The sequence below is a fragment of the Loxodonta africana genome, chromosome X (genome assembly GCF_030014295.1).
Source record: "Loxodonta africana isolate mLoxAfr1 chromosome X, mLoxAfr1.hap2, whole genome shotgun sequence".
Lineage (NCBI taxonomy): Eukaryota > Metazoa > Chordata > Mammalia > Proboscidea > Elephantidae > Loxodonta > Loxodonta africana.
Genome location: NC_087369.1, coordinates 55,311,411 through 55,328,137, shown reverse-complemented (window position 1 = coordinate 55,328,137; position 16,727 = coordinate 55,311,411). Strand labels below are relative to the sequence as shown.

General features: G+C 39.2%; 1 protein-coding gene across 2 annotated transcripts in view; it reads right to left on the bottom strand.

Annotated features, from left to right (window-relative positions):
- Nucleotides 1-16,727, bottom strand: part of RP2 (RP2 activator of ARL3 GTPase) — a 64,870-nt gene that overhangs the window by 23,763 nt on the left and 24,380 nt on the right. For both annotated transcript variants that reach the window (XM_003417968.4, XM_064278191.1), the window contains one exon: nucleotides 9,858-10,523. In XM_003417968.4, the coding sequence (XP_003418016.1) occupies nucleotides 9,858-10,523 (666 nt within the window). The remainder of the gene's footprint in view (nucleotides 1-9,857; nucleotides 10,524-16,727) is intronic.

Below are 16,727 nucleotides of genomic sequence, written 5' to 3'. Positions count from 1 at the left end.
GCTAGAGAGAAGTCAATGACTGACTTCAAAGCTTCAAAGGACAGGCTGACTCTCTTGTTAGGGGCTAATGAAGCTGGTGACTTCAAGTTGAAGCCAATGCTCATTTACCATTCTGAAAATCCTAGGGCCCTTAGGAATTATGCCAAATCTACTCTGCCTGTGCTCTACATGGAACAACAAAGCCTGGATGACAGCACATCTGTTTACAACGTGATTTACTGAATGTTTTAAGCCCATTGTTGAGACCTACTGCTCAGAAAAAAAGATTCCTTTCAAAATATTACTATTCATTAACAATGCACCTGGTGACCCAAGAACTCTGATGGAGATGTTCCTGTTGTTAGGTGCCAAGTTGGTTCCGACTCATAGTGACACTATGTACCACAGAACAAAACACTGCTCGGTCCTGCAACATGCTCACAATCATTGTTATGCTTGAGTCCACTGTTGCAGCCACTGTGTCGATCCATCTCATTGAGGGTCTTCCTCTTTTCTACTGATCCTGTATTTTACCAAGCATGATGTCCTTCTCCAGGGACTGATCCCTCCTGACAACATATCCAAAGTATGTAAGATGCAGTCTCGCCATCCTTGCTTCTAAGGAGCATCCTGGCTATACTTCTTTCAGCACAAATTTGTTCATTCTTTTGGCAGTCCATGGTATATTCAATATTCTTCGCCAACAGAATTCAAAGGCATCAATTCTTCTTTAGTCTTCCTTATTCATTGTCCAGCTTTCGCATGCATATGATGTGATTGAAAATACCATGTCTTGGATCAGGCGCACTGTCTTAGTCATCTAGTGCTGCCATAACAGAAATACCACAAGTGGATGGCTTAACAAAGAGAAATGTATTTCCTCACAGTCTAGTAGGTTACAAGTCCAAATTCAGGGTGTCAGCTCTGGAGGAAGGCTTCCTCTGGTAGAGGAACTCAGGCACAGGGACCCCGTGTCCGAAGGATGTGCTCTGCTCCTGGTGCTGCTTTCTTGGTGGTATGAGGTCCCCAACTCTCTCCTTGCTTCCCTTTCATCTCTTGAGATAAAAGGTGGTGCAGGCTACACCCCAGGGAAACTCCCTTTACCTTGGATCAGGGAGGTGACCTGACTAAGGGTGGTGTTACAATACCACCCTAATCCTCTTTAACATAAAATTACAATCACAAAATGGAGGACAACCATAGAATACTGGAAATCATGGCCAGCCAAACTGATACACATTTTAGGGGGGGGACATAATTCAATCCATGACATTCCACCCTTTGGCCCCCAAGAAATCACTTCCATGTATCATGCAAAACATATTCATCCCATCATATCATAGCAAAAGTCTTAACTCCAAATCCAAAATCCCAAAATTCCTCTTCATCTGTGAAATCTAGAACACAAGTTTCCAAGGGTACAATGACAGAATAGGCACAAGCTAGACACTTCTATCACAAATGGGAGAAACTGGGAGGAGAAGAAGGCATAACAGGCACCAAGCAAGTCAGCAGAACACATTACATTAGCCCTCAAAGCTTTGAAAATAATCCTTTGTTCTCTGAGACAGTTTACACAGATTCAGATTCTGAGTGGAGGTCCCTCAGCCCTGGGCTTCGGCTCTGCCTTCCAGGCCCACTGGGACAGCAACTCTGCCCCCTCGGCTTTAGGCGCACAATTCTCCTAGTCCACCCTTAGAAACACCAGAGGCCATGACTCCACCACCTTTTGAAACCCCTGAGGTCATGGCCATACCTTTGAGACTGAGGCATGCACCTTAGTCTTCAAGGTGACATCTTTGCTTTTCAACACTTAAAAGAGGTCCTTTGCAGCAGATCTGCCTGATGCAATGCGTCTTTTGATTTCTTGACTGCTGCTTCCATGGATGTCAAATGTGGATCCAAGTAAAATGAAATCCTTGACAACTTCAGTATTTTCTCCGTCTATCACGATGTTGCTCATTGGTCCAGTTGTGAGGATTTTTGTTTTATGTTGACGTATAATCCATACTGAAGGCTGTGGTCTTCGATCTTCATCAGTGCGTGCTTCAAGTCCTCTTCACTTTCAGCAAGCAAGGTTGTGTCATCTGTGTAATGCAGGTTGTTAATGAGTCTTCCTCCAATCCTGATGCCCTGTTCTTCTTCATACAGTCCAGCTTCTCAGATTTGCTCAGCATACAGATTGAATAGGTATGGTGAAAGGATACAACCCTGACAATGGAGATGTACAAGGAGATTAATGTTGTTTTCATGCTTGCTAACACAACATTCATTCTGCAGTCTGTGGATCAAGAAGTAATTTTGACTTTCAAGTCTTATTATTTAAGAAATACATTTCATAAGGCTATGGTTGCCAGAGATAGTGATTCCTCTGATGGATCTGGGCAAAGTAAATTGAAAACTTTCTGGAAAGGATTCACCACTCTAGATGCTGTTAAGAACATTAGTGATTCAAGGAGGAGGTCAAAATATCATCGTTAACAGGAGTTTGGAAGAAGTTGATTCCAACCCTCATGGATGACTTTCAGGGGTTCAGACTTCAGTGGATGAAGTAACTGCAGATGTGGTGGAAATAGCAAGAGAACTAGAAGTGGAGCCTGAAAATGTGGCTGAATTGCTGCAATCTCCTGATAAAACTGTAACGGATGAGGAGTTGCCTTCTTATGGATGAGCAAAGAAAGTGGTTTCTTGAGATGGAATCTACTCCTGGTAAAGATGCTGTAAACATTGTTGAAATGACAACAAAGGATTTAGACTATTACATCAGCTTAGTTGATAAAGCAGTAGCAAGGTTTGAGAGCACTGACTGCAATTTTGAAAGAAGTTCTACTGTGGGTAAAATGTTATCAAACAGCATCGCATGCTACAGAGAAGTCTTTCGTGAAAGAAGAGTCAATCAATGCGGCAAACTTCGTTGTCTTATTTTACAGCCACCCTAACCCTCAGCAACCACCACCCTGATCAGTCAGCAGCCGTCAAAATCAAGGCAAGACCCTCCACGAGCAAAAAGATTAGGACTCGCTGAAGGCTCAGATGATGGTTAGCATTTTTTTAGCAGTATTTTTAATTAAGGTATTTACATTTTTTTAGACATAATGCTATTGTACACTTAATAGACTACAGTACGGTATAAACATAACCTTTATATACACTGGGAAACCAAAAATTCATGTGACTCACTTTTATTGCGATATTCACTTTATTGCAGTGGTCTGGAATGGAACCAGCAATATGTACAGGTCTGCCTGTACACACAAGGGGAAAACCAACACTATCTGAAGGCAGCCTAGTCTATACAAGCCCAGGAACCTCAAGGATGGTGGGCTAGAGAAGCTGAAACAAGGATTTTCCCTCAAAGCCTACAAAGAGAGCCTTCCCCCAGAACTGGTGCCCTGAATTCGGACTTCTAGCCCCCAAAACTGTGAGAAAATAAATTTCTGTTCATTAAAGCCACCTGCTTGAGGTATTGCTGTTATGAAAGCACTAAGAAACTAAGATACCTTCAAAATTTAAAACATAATTTTAAAAAATTTGACTGAAATGAACCAGATGGAAGGTTTAGTTTGATGATACGTCAATCCAAATGTCCAATGAGAGAAGAATGGTTAAGTAAATTACAGTACATTAACACAATGAAATACCATATTTCAATAAATATTATGTTTACAAAGAAATAAGATGGAGAAAGCTCATATAATAATGTTAATTGTAAAAAGCATGATACACATTTATACAGTATAACATGATAATGCTAGATCACATTTACGGAGCACTTAGTATATGCTAGGTAGTTTTATGTATTTTACATGAATTAACACATTTAACCTTCTCGTGAGGTAGTACTTTTATTACCCTCACTTTACAGATGAGAAAACTAAGGCACAATGTGGTTAAGAAACTTGGCCAAGGTCACACAACTATTATGTAACAGAGGTGTGATTTGAACCCAATTCATCTGATTACAGACTAAATACATTGAAAAATTATTCCTAAAAAGATTATTCATGCTACAGTACAACTATGGATGAGTTTTAAAAGTTATTCCTACCTTTCTTTATTTTAAAATTCTCTACAATGAGTATTAATTTTTTAAATAATTATGGCAATAGTTTTAAAAAAATACAAGTCATTCAACCACTTAATTTTTTCAACACAGCTTATTGAGTTATTATAAAAAGTAACAAATATGCTCAACATAGAATATAGGAAAAATAAACAGAAACAAAGAAATATCAACCAAGGTGCTACCACTCAAAGACACCGCTGACATATAGGGATGCTTCCTTTTACATTCCCAGTTTTCTTTTTCCCCCATTAACCAAAAAAAAGAAAAAGAAAAAATCCATACAACTACACAAAAGAAAAGAAAGCTTCGTTCTTAATCTACTTCCTAAGAATAACTAAAACTGTTAACATTTTGGTGTATATAACTTTCCAGACTTATCTACTTAAAAAAATCAGATACATAAAATTCTAAAAATTTTCACATACTTGATGTAAACATTTTCCACTATTCTACTACAAAAACAGTTTTACTGGGATGACAGTGTTTCATTCTATGGCTACATTATTCCAAACCATTCCATCAAATTGGATTCAAATTCAAATCCTGTTTCAGGATGCACTTCTGTCTCGGAACAAGGAAACACACATAAAAAAGTAGCAGAAAATTACATGGACATCACTGCCAGATCATGACTGTAAAGTTTCTTAAAATATCAGGAACAATCCTACCTGTTTCTTATTTTCTAGGCTGCTCATCATCTCTCCTTCTAGTTACACACATAAACTGACAAAATTAAGGTGATTATTTCAAAAATACAAAAAAAAAAAAACCTTCTAGTTACACACATAATCTGACAAAATTAAGGTGATTATTTCAAAATACAGTTACCTTAAAACAAACAACAAAACCATGAAACTCTATTTTGATGTTTCACTGCAGATAACTGAAAAGAACTACTCTTTTCCATAAAAATACTTTTTAAAATATTTTATTGTGCTTTAAAGTAAAAGCTTGCAAGTCCAGTCAGTCTCTCAATCAAAAATTTATATACACCTTGCTATATACTCCTAGTTGTTCTCCCCCTAATGAAAGCACACTCCTCCTCTCCAGTCTCTATTTTTGTGTCCATTCAGCCAGCTTCTGACCCCCTCTGCCTGCTCATCTCCCCTCCAGACAGGAGCTGCTCACAGAGTCTCATGTGTCTACTTGATCCAAGAAGCTCACTCACCAGTATCATTTTCTATCCCATAGTCCAGTCCAATCCCTGTCTGAAGAGTTGGCTTTGGGAATGGTTCCTGTCTTGGGCTAACAGAAGGTCTGGGGACCATGACCTCTGGGGTCCTTCTAGTCTCAGTCAGACCATTAAGTCTGGTCTTTTTACCAGAATTTGAGGTCTGCGTCCCACTGTTCTGCTCCCTCAGGGGTTCTCTGTTGTGTTACCTGTCAGGGCAGTCATTGGTTGTAGTTGGGCACCATCTAGTTCTTCTGGTTTCAGGATGATATAGTCTCTGGTTTATGTGGCCCTTTCTATCTCTTGGGTTCATATTTATGTTGTATATTTGGTGTTCTTCATTCTCCTTTGCTCCAGGTAGGTTGAGACCAACTGATGCATCTCAGCATTTAAGACCCCAGACACCACTCTCCAAAGTGGGATGCAGAATGTTTCTTTAATAGATTTTATTATGCCAATTGACCTAGATATCCCCTGAAACCATGGTCCCCAAACCCCCAACCCTGCTACACTGGTCTTCCAAGGGTTCAGTTTATTTAGTAAACTTCTTTGCTTTTGGTTTAGTCCAGTTGGGCTGACCTCTCCTGTATTGTGTGTTGTCTTTTCCTTCACCTAAAATAGTTCTTGTCTACTAATTTGGAAACCCTGGTGGCATATTGGTTAAGTGCTATGGCTGCTAACCAAAAGGTTGGCAATTCAAATCCGCCAGGTGCTCCTTGGAAACTCTATGGGGCAGTTCTACTCTGTCCTATAGGGTCGCTATGAGTTGGAATTGACTCAACAGCAGTGGGTTTGGTTGTTTTTTGGTTACTGTCTAACTAGTGAATACTCTTTCCCTCCCCACTCTTGTAACCATCAAAGAATATTTTCTTCTCTGTTTAAAGTATTTCTTGACTTCTTATAAAAAAATTCTTCTACTTTTAAAGACTTGAAAATAGTAGTATCTAACTACCCAACTTAAATTATGCATTACTTTATTTCCAAACAACTCAAACTTACTTTTACTCTAATTTATCCTGTGCATGTCTATAATACAGGTCAAAGCAAGCATGAAATATGATTTTTAGATGAGAAAACTGAGGCCTAGCAATTTCTATTAATTCTCTAAGGAATGTGCTTTCTGCTTTACCAGCCTTTCTAGACTTCCTACCCTTTCGAGTTTTATAATACTTCCTATCTCAACTATATCACAAACTATTTAACTTATAAAAACAATGTGAAATGAAATTATGTGATGCCCCTGGAGTTTAACAAAACTAGAGTTCACAGTTCCACTCTAAGCTGTCCTAAGATATTTGTCATGACATGAGAGACTCAAGTTTTATTTTTTAAATCTCAGAATTAACTAGCTTCTACACATATTTCCCTGGGAGCTTGAGCTTCATTTTTTAATATATAAGTCACTGCCTTTCAGCACATTTTTTGACACCTTCTTCACATGTACTTTGCATTTTCTTCTTTTTGTTCTCTTTGATTCCCTAATTCTATGTTTTCAGAGTTAGATAGAGTAACTGTAACCAATGAGTCCCAGGGTCTCCTTTTGGGCTGGAGGCTAGTAACTGCTTTAAGTCCACACTCTTTTAGTCACATTCACAGTCTACTAGGCAATCATCAATTTTGCTTTACCAATGATGCAGCTAACAGCATAATGCTTAAGACTGTGGCTATAGAGCTAGACTGCCTGGCTACGAATCATGGCTCTGCTGTTTACCATCTGAGTGACCTTTTGCAAGTTACTTATCCTTTCTGTCACTCATTTTCCTTATCTGTAATAAGGGGAATAATGGTACCTATTTCACAGCGTTGTTTTTTTTTGGGGGAGGGGGGTTTCACTCTTTTTTTCTTTTTCTTTATTTATTGTGCTTTAAGTGAAAGTTTACAAATCAAGTTAGTCTCTCATACAAAAATTTATACACACCTTGCTATGTACCCTAGCTGCTCTCCCCCTAATGAGAGAGCACACTCCTCCTCTCCACCCTGTATTCCCCATATCCATTCAACCAGCTCCTGTCTCCCTCTGCCTTCTCATCTCACCTCAAGAGAGGGGTTGCCCTCACAGTCTCGTGTCAACTTGAGCCAAGAAGCCCACTCCTCACCAGTATCATTTTCTGTCTTATAGTCTAGTCCAATCTATGTCTGAAGAGTTGGCTTCAGGAATGGTTCCAGTCTTGGGCTAACAAAGGGTCCAGGGACCATGACCTCCGGGGTCCCTGTAGTCTCAGTCAGACCATTAAGTCTGGTGTTTTTATGAGAATTTGAGATCTGCTTCCCAGTGCTCTCCTGCTCCATCAGGGATTCTTTGTTGCGTTCCCTGTCAGGGCAGTCATTGGTTGTAGCCGGGTACCATCTAGTTCTTCCAGTCTCAGGCTGATGTAGTCTCTGGTTTATGCGGCCCTTTCTGTCTCTTGCGCTCATAATTACCTTATGTCTTTGGTGTTCTTCATTCTCCTTTACTCCAGGTGGGATGAGACCAATTGACACATCTTAGATGGCCGTCTGCTAGCGTTTAAGACCCCAGATGCCACTCACCAAAGTGGGATGCAAACGTTTTCTTATGCCAATTGACCATAGGGTTGTTTTGAGTGTTAAGTGAATTAATTCATTTATATCCCTTACAATAGCATCTGATATGTAAACCCAACCAAACCTGTTGCTACTGAGTCTATTCCAACTCATGGAGACTTCATGTGTTACAGAGTAGAACTGCTCCATAGGGTTTTCTTGGCTGTAGTCTTTTTGGAAGTAGATCGCCAGGCCTTTCTCCCATGGCATTGCTGGGTGGATCTGAACCATAAACCTTTTGGTTAGCAGCTAATCACAAACCGCTTGTGCTACCCAGGGGCCTCCTGGCATATAAAACAAAACAAAACAAAAAAACCTGTTGCCACTGAGTCAATTCTGACTCACAGCAACCCTACAGGACAGAGTAGAACTGCCCCACAGGGTTTCCAAGGAGCAGCTGGTGGATTCAAACTGCCGACCTTTTGGTTAGCAGCTGAGCTCTTAACCCCTGCGCCACCAAGGTTCCCAATAATAAGCCCTATATAAGTGTTAGCTATTATTATTACTACTGTGGGGTTTTTGTTTTAACTTATTTTGTATTCCAGAAGGACATTTAAAGAACATCACTCTTCCTGGTCATTTCAAGGGAACACACCATTGCCATTTCACGTATCAGGTACCAAAGATTAAAATGTTAAGAACATGTGGTGACTCATAAATACAGAGTTTATTTTGATGGCTTTTTTCTTTAAACATAAATATTCTTTACGTCCACTCTGAATTATCTACCGAAAAGGAGTTTAACCTGAATAACTTCTTTTGAAAATTGTATACAGGTTAAAAAAATCACCATACAGTATATAATGAAAATATTTATCTCTTAGATGTTGGAATAACATGACTAGATAGCTCAAAGACCAGAAACACGTTTTTCTATATCTTACCAGATTCACATCATGTTTTTATCAGATTGGCAAAATCCAAAAAGAAAATATCAAAGTCCTAAAATTACACTCTGGCTTCTATTGGTTTTGAAAATTATACCTCATATATACTTTGTAGATTTCACGCATGGGTTTTCTACATTGTGGACTGCATAATTATAGAGAAGTAGTCACTTTTAGTTTGTTTCCTAAAAATCATTCCTTTGGACACATTCCAACTTTTTAAAAATTCATTCAAAAAGAGATTTGATGAGTTTTCCATTCACTTCTCCATTTCTGGAAGTTTAATTTTTAAATTCAAATAGACTCCTACTGAAGAAACAACTGATTGATGAATAATCAATACATCCTACTGTTGTATCCCTACTGGAGCACCTGCCAACACAGAAACTGTTTTTAGAGCCCTTAACCTCTATGTCCCCAATTATTTTTCAAGTGGAAGCTGCTACCCAAAAAATCCCTTCTTTATTGAAGAATTCACCAAGAGCCCCTGCTCATAAGCCTACAACCTTTGCCATCACAGCTCCCACCTCACTCTTCCTCACCAACCTCCCCTTCACGGCAATAAGGCAAAGGAAAATAAGGAAAGTAATGTGGAGGTTGTGCTCATAGTCACAACAGGGCTCAAAATTTGTATTCCTAAATGTCTTTCCCACCCCCTAACCAATTAAAAATTGAAAGAAATTTCTCCACTACATAGTTAAAAAGGTCATGTTTTACTACACACTACTACTTTTATGAGCTTCCCTGGAAATTATTTATTCTAAAGAATGGAAATTCTTTGGGGGCATAGAATTTCATCTATGTATCGCCCTCCCCAGCATATGTTTTATCAAATATAAGTTGCCACCAATTGCAAGATGCGTTTCAGAGAGGTTAAAATGTAGAAAACAAACATGCATCCTATAATCAATGAAATATGGTAACAGAGTAATGTACATACCAGATACTTAATAAATGCTTACAGAATTGAAATTATATTTTTAAAAAGTTTCTTTGGGAAAATGTATTTTGAGGTCCAGGCAATCAGCCTGCAGACAAATCTGTGGCGGGGGGGTGGGGACGGGACACAGACAGACTTATTTTGAGGATTGCCTGTATTTCCAAATACCCAATTTGAAAAGAATGGAAGTTCCCTGGAAAGGGGTATATGTCTACCTAGGTATATGTCTGTGTCTCTTCTTTTTCTCCTTACCTCATCAATTAGTTTCCTGGCATTTGCAATAGTATAATCACCAGCAAATAATACCACTAAGCATGATTCATCACTTTTCTTCTGTCTCTGACCCCGGGATACTGGAATGATACTTCTACTGGCTTCTGTGGAAACTCGAACAGCTTTGAGCTCTTCAGTAGTAGGTACAGGAACATAGTCCTGAACAACAGCATCTTCTGGAAGAAGGCTCCAGTTGAATTCTCCTGATACAGGTGTAAAGTCATGAATGTTACTCCATGTATTATTGAAGATACTTAGCCCTGCATCTTTGAACTGGAAAGCTAATTCAGGGTAGTACCACTGAAAGCAGCCAAACTTGATACTTGCAGAAGACTCAATGATAGGTTGAGTGGCACAGCACAAAAAGACTTCCAGTTTTCTACAATCCCGCATGCGAAACTGCTGGCAGGCTAACGTGCACTTGCAATCTCTGCAATTGCGGAAAAACACACTGCCTTTCACGGGTCCCAGAAAAAATATGCAGTTAGTACAGTCATCAATAGTAACTGTAGCAGAGTAATCGAAAATATAGATGTTACAGTTCTCACAGTCTTGAATGACAAACTGTTGTCCTGCCACTTTTCCAGGTAAGCGACCTACAGTTTCATCCTTCAGTCCACTAAACATGTAGTCTTTTGGATCAACCTGCAGGGACAAAACATAGACCTTGAGTATTATTAACTTTCAACAAATATTGTCTATTAGGTGCCAGGCACATTTCTTATTCCTAAAATATAAGCCCCAACCCCCACTGACTTTGCAATGCAGTAAGATAGGAAACAAGTAAACAAGACCGCGTATAGTAATAAGAGTTATGAAGGAAATAAAATAGGGCTAACGAGATAGAAAATGACTGGTTGAATAAACTATAACACATACACAACTGAATACTATGCAGCTGTAAAAAGGAACAAGGAAGATCTCTTATACTGAAATGAGTGATCTCCAGGATAAATTTAGAGGAAAAAAGCAAGGTACAAAACAGTATTTATAGTATGCTACCTTATAAATAAGAAGGGGAATGGGGGAAACAAGTGTGTGTGTATGTTTGTTTGCTAATCTTTTCAAAAAGAAACAATGGAAGGATAAAGCAAAAACTAATAAAAATGGTTATCTATGGATCAGCAAAGGAATGAGGTAAAGGAGATAGAAGTAGAGCCAGAATTTTCTGAATGTACTTTGTTTTAAAGATTTAATTTAGAATCATGTAAATATTTTACATAAACAAAATCAAGGCAAAAAACAAACAAAAAACACCAAGAACAACAAAACAAAAAAACCCCAAAAAATGTAATCCCTAAATATTGAAAGCACACTAAAAGATATGAACTTAACTATATATCAAATTCTTGGCATTCTACAAGAAGAAAACAATTGTTTCAATGACCTTAAACACAGAAATTTTACTGTTCATCTGTATAAAAAGAACCATAAAGAAATCTTAAATTACATTTAGTAGCATTACAAATAATGATAAAATCAGCAATGTTATGTGGCAGACATACCCTAATGTTTTCCACAATGAGTCATGCCCTTGTATATTTCCCTCTCCTTGAGTGTGGGTGAAATCTGTGATGTGCTTCTGACCAAAAGAATATGGCAAAAGTGACAGGATATCGCTCCCGTGGATACGATGCATTGTATGGCAAACATTAAGGTATTTTACAGATGTGATTAAGGTCACAAATTAGTTGATTCTGAGCTAATCATGCAGAAGATTATCCTGGGGCAGACTGGCTTAATCACGTCAAAGTCCTTCAAAGAGAGACTGGGCTATCTCGTGAAGAGAGACTCCCTTTGCTGGCTTTGAGGAAGCTATGGAAAGAACCACATGGCAAGGAACTGCAGGTGGCCTCCTGCCCAGCAAGGAAACAGAGACCTCAGTCCTACAACCACAAGGAGCTGAATTCTGCCAACAACCTGAATGACTTTGGAAGTAGATTCTTCTCCAGCTGAGCCTCTAGATGAGAACTGGAGCCCAGACAACACCACGACTGCAGCCTGGGGGACCCTGAGCAGAAGATCTAGCTAAGCTATACCTGGATTTCTGACCCATAGAAATATGTGATAATAAATATGTATGTTGTTTTAAACTACTAAATTTGTGGTAATTTGTTGAGTGAGAATAGAAAACGAATACAGTTACTTTGAAACTATTATATGTACATTATAGGGTAAAGCATATATATATAATTTATATGATAAAGCACCCCCACATGCCTGTCACTTTGTCGTACTATGGGGTTTGTGTGTTGCTGTGATGCTGGAAGCTATGCCACCGGTATTCAGATATCAGCAGGGTCACCCATGGAGGACAGGTTTCAGCTGAGCTTCCAGACTAAGACAGACTAGGAAGAAGGACCAGGCAGTCTACTTCTGAAAAGCGTTAGCCAGTGAAAACCTTAAGAATAGCACCGGAACACTGTCTGATATAGTGCTGGAAGATAAGCCCCCCAGGTTGGAAGGCACTCAAAGGATGACTGGGGAAGAGCTGCCTCCTCAAAGTAGAGTCGACCTTAATGACATGGATGGAGTAAACTTTCGGGACCTTCATTTGCTGATGTGGCACGACTCAAAATGAGAAGAAACAGCTGCAAACATCCATTAGTAATCGGAACCCGGAATGTAAGAAGTATGAATCTAGGAAAATTGGAAATCATCAAAAATGAAATGGAACACATAAACATCGATATCCTAGGCATTAGTGAGCTGAAATGGACTGGTATTGGCCATTTTGAATTGGATGATCATATAGTCTACTATGCTGGGAGTGACAACTCGAAGAGGAATGGTATTGCATTCATCATCAAAAAGAACATTTCAAATCTATCCTGATGTACAATGCTGTCTATGATAGGATAATATCCATATGCTTACAAGGAAGACCAGTTGATATGAGTATTATTCAAATTTATGCACTAACCGCTAAGGCCAAAGATGAAGAGATAGAAAATTTTTATCAGCTGCTTCAGTCTGAAATTGATCAAACATGCAATCAAGATGCATTGATAATTACTAGTGATTGGAATGCGAAAGTTGGAAACGAAGAAGGATCGGTAGTTGGAAACAAAGAAGAAGGATCGGTAGTTGGAAAATACGGCCTTGGTGATAGAAACAATGCTGGAGATCAAATGATAGAATTTTACAAGACCAACAACTTCTTCATTGCAAATACCTTCTTTCACCACCATAAACAGTGACTATACACATGGACCTCACTAGATGGAACACACAGGAATCAAACTGACTACATCTGTGGAAAAAGACATTGGAAAAGCTCAATATCATCAGTCAGAACAAGGCTGGGGCTGACTGTGGAACAGACCATCAATTGCTCATATGCAAGTTCATGTTGAAACTGAAGAAAATCAAAGCAAGTCCATGAGAACCAAAATATGACCTCGAATATATCCCACCTGAATTTAGGGACCATCTGAAGAATAGATTTGACACACTGAACACTAGTCCCCAAAGACCAGATGAGTTGCAGAAAGACATCATAAATGAAGAAAGCAAGAGGTCATTGAAAAGACAGGAAAGAAAGAAAAGACCAAGATGGATGTCAGAGGAGACTCTGAAACTTGCTCACGAACGTCGAGCAGCTAAAGCAAAAGAAGAAATAATGAAGTAAAAGAGCTGAACAGAAGATTTCAAAGGGCAGCTTGAGAAGACAAAGTATTATGACATGTACAAAGAGCTGGAGATAGAAAACCAAAAGGGAAGAACACGCTCGGTGTTTCTCAAGCTGAAATAACTGAAGAAAAAATTCAAGCCTCAAGTTGCAATAGTGAAGGATTCTAAAGGGAAAATATTAAACGGCACAGGAAGCATCAAAAGAAGATGGAAGGAATACGCAGAGTCATTATACCAAAAAGAATTAGTCAAGGTTCAACCATTTCAAGAGGTGGCATATGATCAGGAACCGATGGTACTGAAGGAAGAAGTCCAAGCTGTTCTGAAGGCATTGGCAAAAAGCAAGGCTCCAGGAATTGATGGAATATCAATTGATATGTTTCAACAAATGGATACAGTGCTGGAGGCACTCACTTGTCTACGCCGAGAAATATGGACGACAGCTTCCTGGCCACCTGAGTGGACGAGATCCATATTTATGCCTATTCCCAAGAAAGGTGATCCAACCGAATGTGGAAATTGTACAACAATATAAAATACCCAGGCAAAATTTTGCTGAAGATCATTCAAAAACAGCTACAGCAGTATATCGATAGGGAACGTCCAGAAATTCAGCCTGGTTTCAGAAGAGGACGTGAAACCAGAGATATCATTGCTGATGTCAGATGGATCCTGGCTGAAAGCAGGGAATACCAGAAGGATGTTCACCTGTGTTTTATTGACTATGCAAAAGCATTCGACTGTGTGGATCACAACAAATTATGGATAACATTGCGAAGAATGGGAATTCCAGAACACTTAATTGTGCTCATGAGGAACCTTTACATAGATCAAGAGGCAGTTGTTCAGACAGAACAAGGGGATATCAATTGGTTTCAAGTCAGGAAAGGTGTACGTCAGGGTTGTATCCTTTCACCATACCTAGTCAATCTGTATGCTGAGCAAATAATTCAAGAAGCTGGACTATATGAAGAACAGGGCATCAGGATTGGAGGAAGACTCATTAACAACCCGCGTTATGTGGATGACACAACCTTGCTTTCTGAAAGTGAAGAGGACTTGAAGCACTTACTGATGAAGATCAAAGACCACAGCCTTCAGTATGGATTACACCTCAACATAAAGAAAACAAAAATCTTCACAACTGGACCAATGAGCAACATCATGATAAACAGAGAAAAGACTGAAGTTGTCAAAGATTTCATTTTACTTGCATCCACAATCAACACCAATGGAAGCAGCAGTTGAGAAATCAAACAATGCATTGCATTGGGTATATCTGCTGCAAAGGACCTCTTTAAAGTGTTGAAAAGCAAAGATGTCACCTTGAAGACTAAGGTGTGTCTGACCCAAGCCATGGTATTTTTAATCGCACCATATGCATGTGAAAGCTGGACAATGAATAAGGATGACAGAAGAAGAACTGATGCCTTTGAACTGCGGTGTTGGTGAAGAATATCGAATATACTGTGGACTGCCAAAAGAATGAACAAATCTGTCTTGGAAGACGTACAACCAGAATGTTCCTTAGAAGCAAGAATGCAGAGATTATGTGTCACGTACTTCGGATATGTTATCAGAAGAGATCAGCTCCTGGAGAAGGACATCATGCTTGGTAAAATAGAGGGTCAGCAAAAAAGAGGAAGACCCTCAATGAGATGGACTGACACAGTGGCTACAACAACGGGCTCAAGCATAACAACAATTGTGAGGAAGGCGCAGGACTGGGCAGTGTTTCGTTCTGTTGTATACAGGGTCACTAGGAGTCGGAACAGACTCGATGGCATCTAACAACAACAACATAATCTAGTATAGGAACTGACTCTATGGCAACAAGTTTGGTTTGGTTTTTTATAATCTAGCAGCAATGAGCACCTCCTAAGTGCCTTTGGGTACACGGCTCATTTCAGATCAAGGACCGCACACAAAAAAATTACAAGTTGTGCTTAACACATCTTAACAAGAGAACAAGAAGGAAGCTGTCAAAAACTACTGAGGCCATGTCACAGGAGTTAACTTGAAGTGGCTTCCACTGGTCCAAGATAGAACAATTAGAATATGAAATCAAATAGAATAGTGATGACAATGGTGTGAAACACATAGATATATAAAAATCCAGGAGTTCAAATGATAATTAAAAAAAAAAAATCTTTGTTTTCCTTTGGATACTGCCAAGGCACCAAAACTCAGTATTCTGAAAACTGATAACGAAAAATTCTCAAGCATTTTTCCTGCCTTGCCTGAACAAAATGTATTTCAGGGTAACCAAACAGTTGATGAGGAAAAATTCTTCTAGAAGAATCACAGTTTATGAATGTGGAAGGAATGACAGAACTAGAAAGTCACCATTTTGCAAACCTTAGTGAAAAATACAGATCTAGGCAATGCTCTTAAATGGCTGCTAAAACAATTAGAGGTTGATGGGAACTTCAAATGAACAGATCAGGCTGACAATACCTGAACCCAATGATCAATCTTAGCATTACTAGAAGTGGATCAACAGACATTATGTCCATCATATTACTATCTGATGTGATAGGAAGTACACAATACCACCTATGAAATATTTTTGTCAAGAAATAAAAATGAAGCAGAATCTAATTGTAATGGATTGAACTGTGTTCCCCAAAAATGTGTGTATTAACTTGGTTAGGCCATGTGTTGTTGTCCTCCATTTTGTGATTTCCCTATGTGTTATAAATCATAATCTCTGCCTGTGGTTAAAGGGGATTAGGGTGGGATGTAACACTCTTGCTCAGGTCACCTCCCTGATCCAATGTAAAGGGAGTTTCCCTGGGGTGTGGCCTGCACCATCTTACAAGAGATAAAAGGAAAGGGAGGCAAGCAGAGAGTTGGGGGCCTCATACCACCAAGAAAGCAGTGGTGGGAACAGAGCATGTCCTTTGGACCTGAGGTTCCTGCATTGAGATGCTCCCAGATGAAGGGAAAACTGATGACAAGGACCTTCCTCTACAGCCCACAGAGAGAAAGCCTTCCCCTGGAGCTGGCACCCTGAATTTGGACTTCTAGCTTACTGGACTGTGAGAGAAAAAACTTATGTTTGTTAAAGCCATTCACCTGTGGTATTTCTGTTACAGCAGCACTAGATAACTAAGACATTAATCAAGTCTACAGATCTAATTACCTGTTTACAGAAAACATGGGAGATAGAAAAACAAGTTAGCACCGCAAAGAAGTAAAGAGACAAATCTTTTA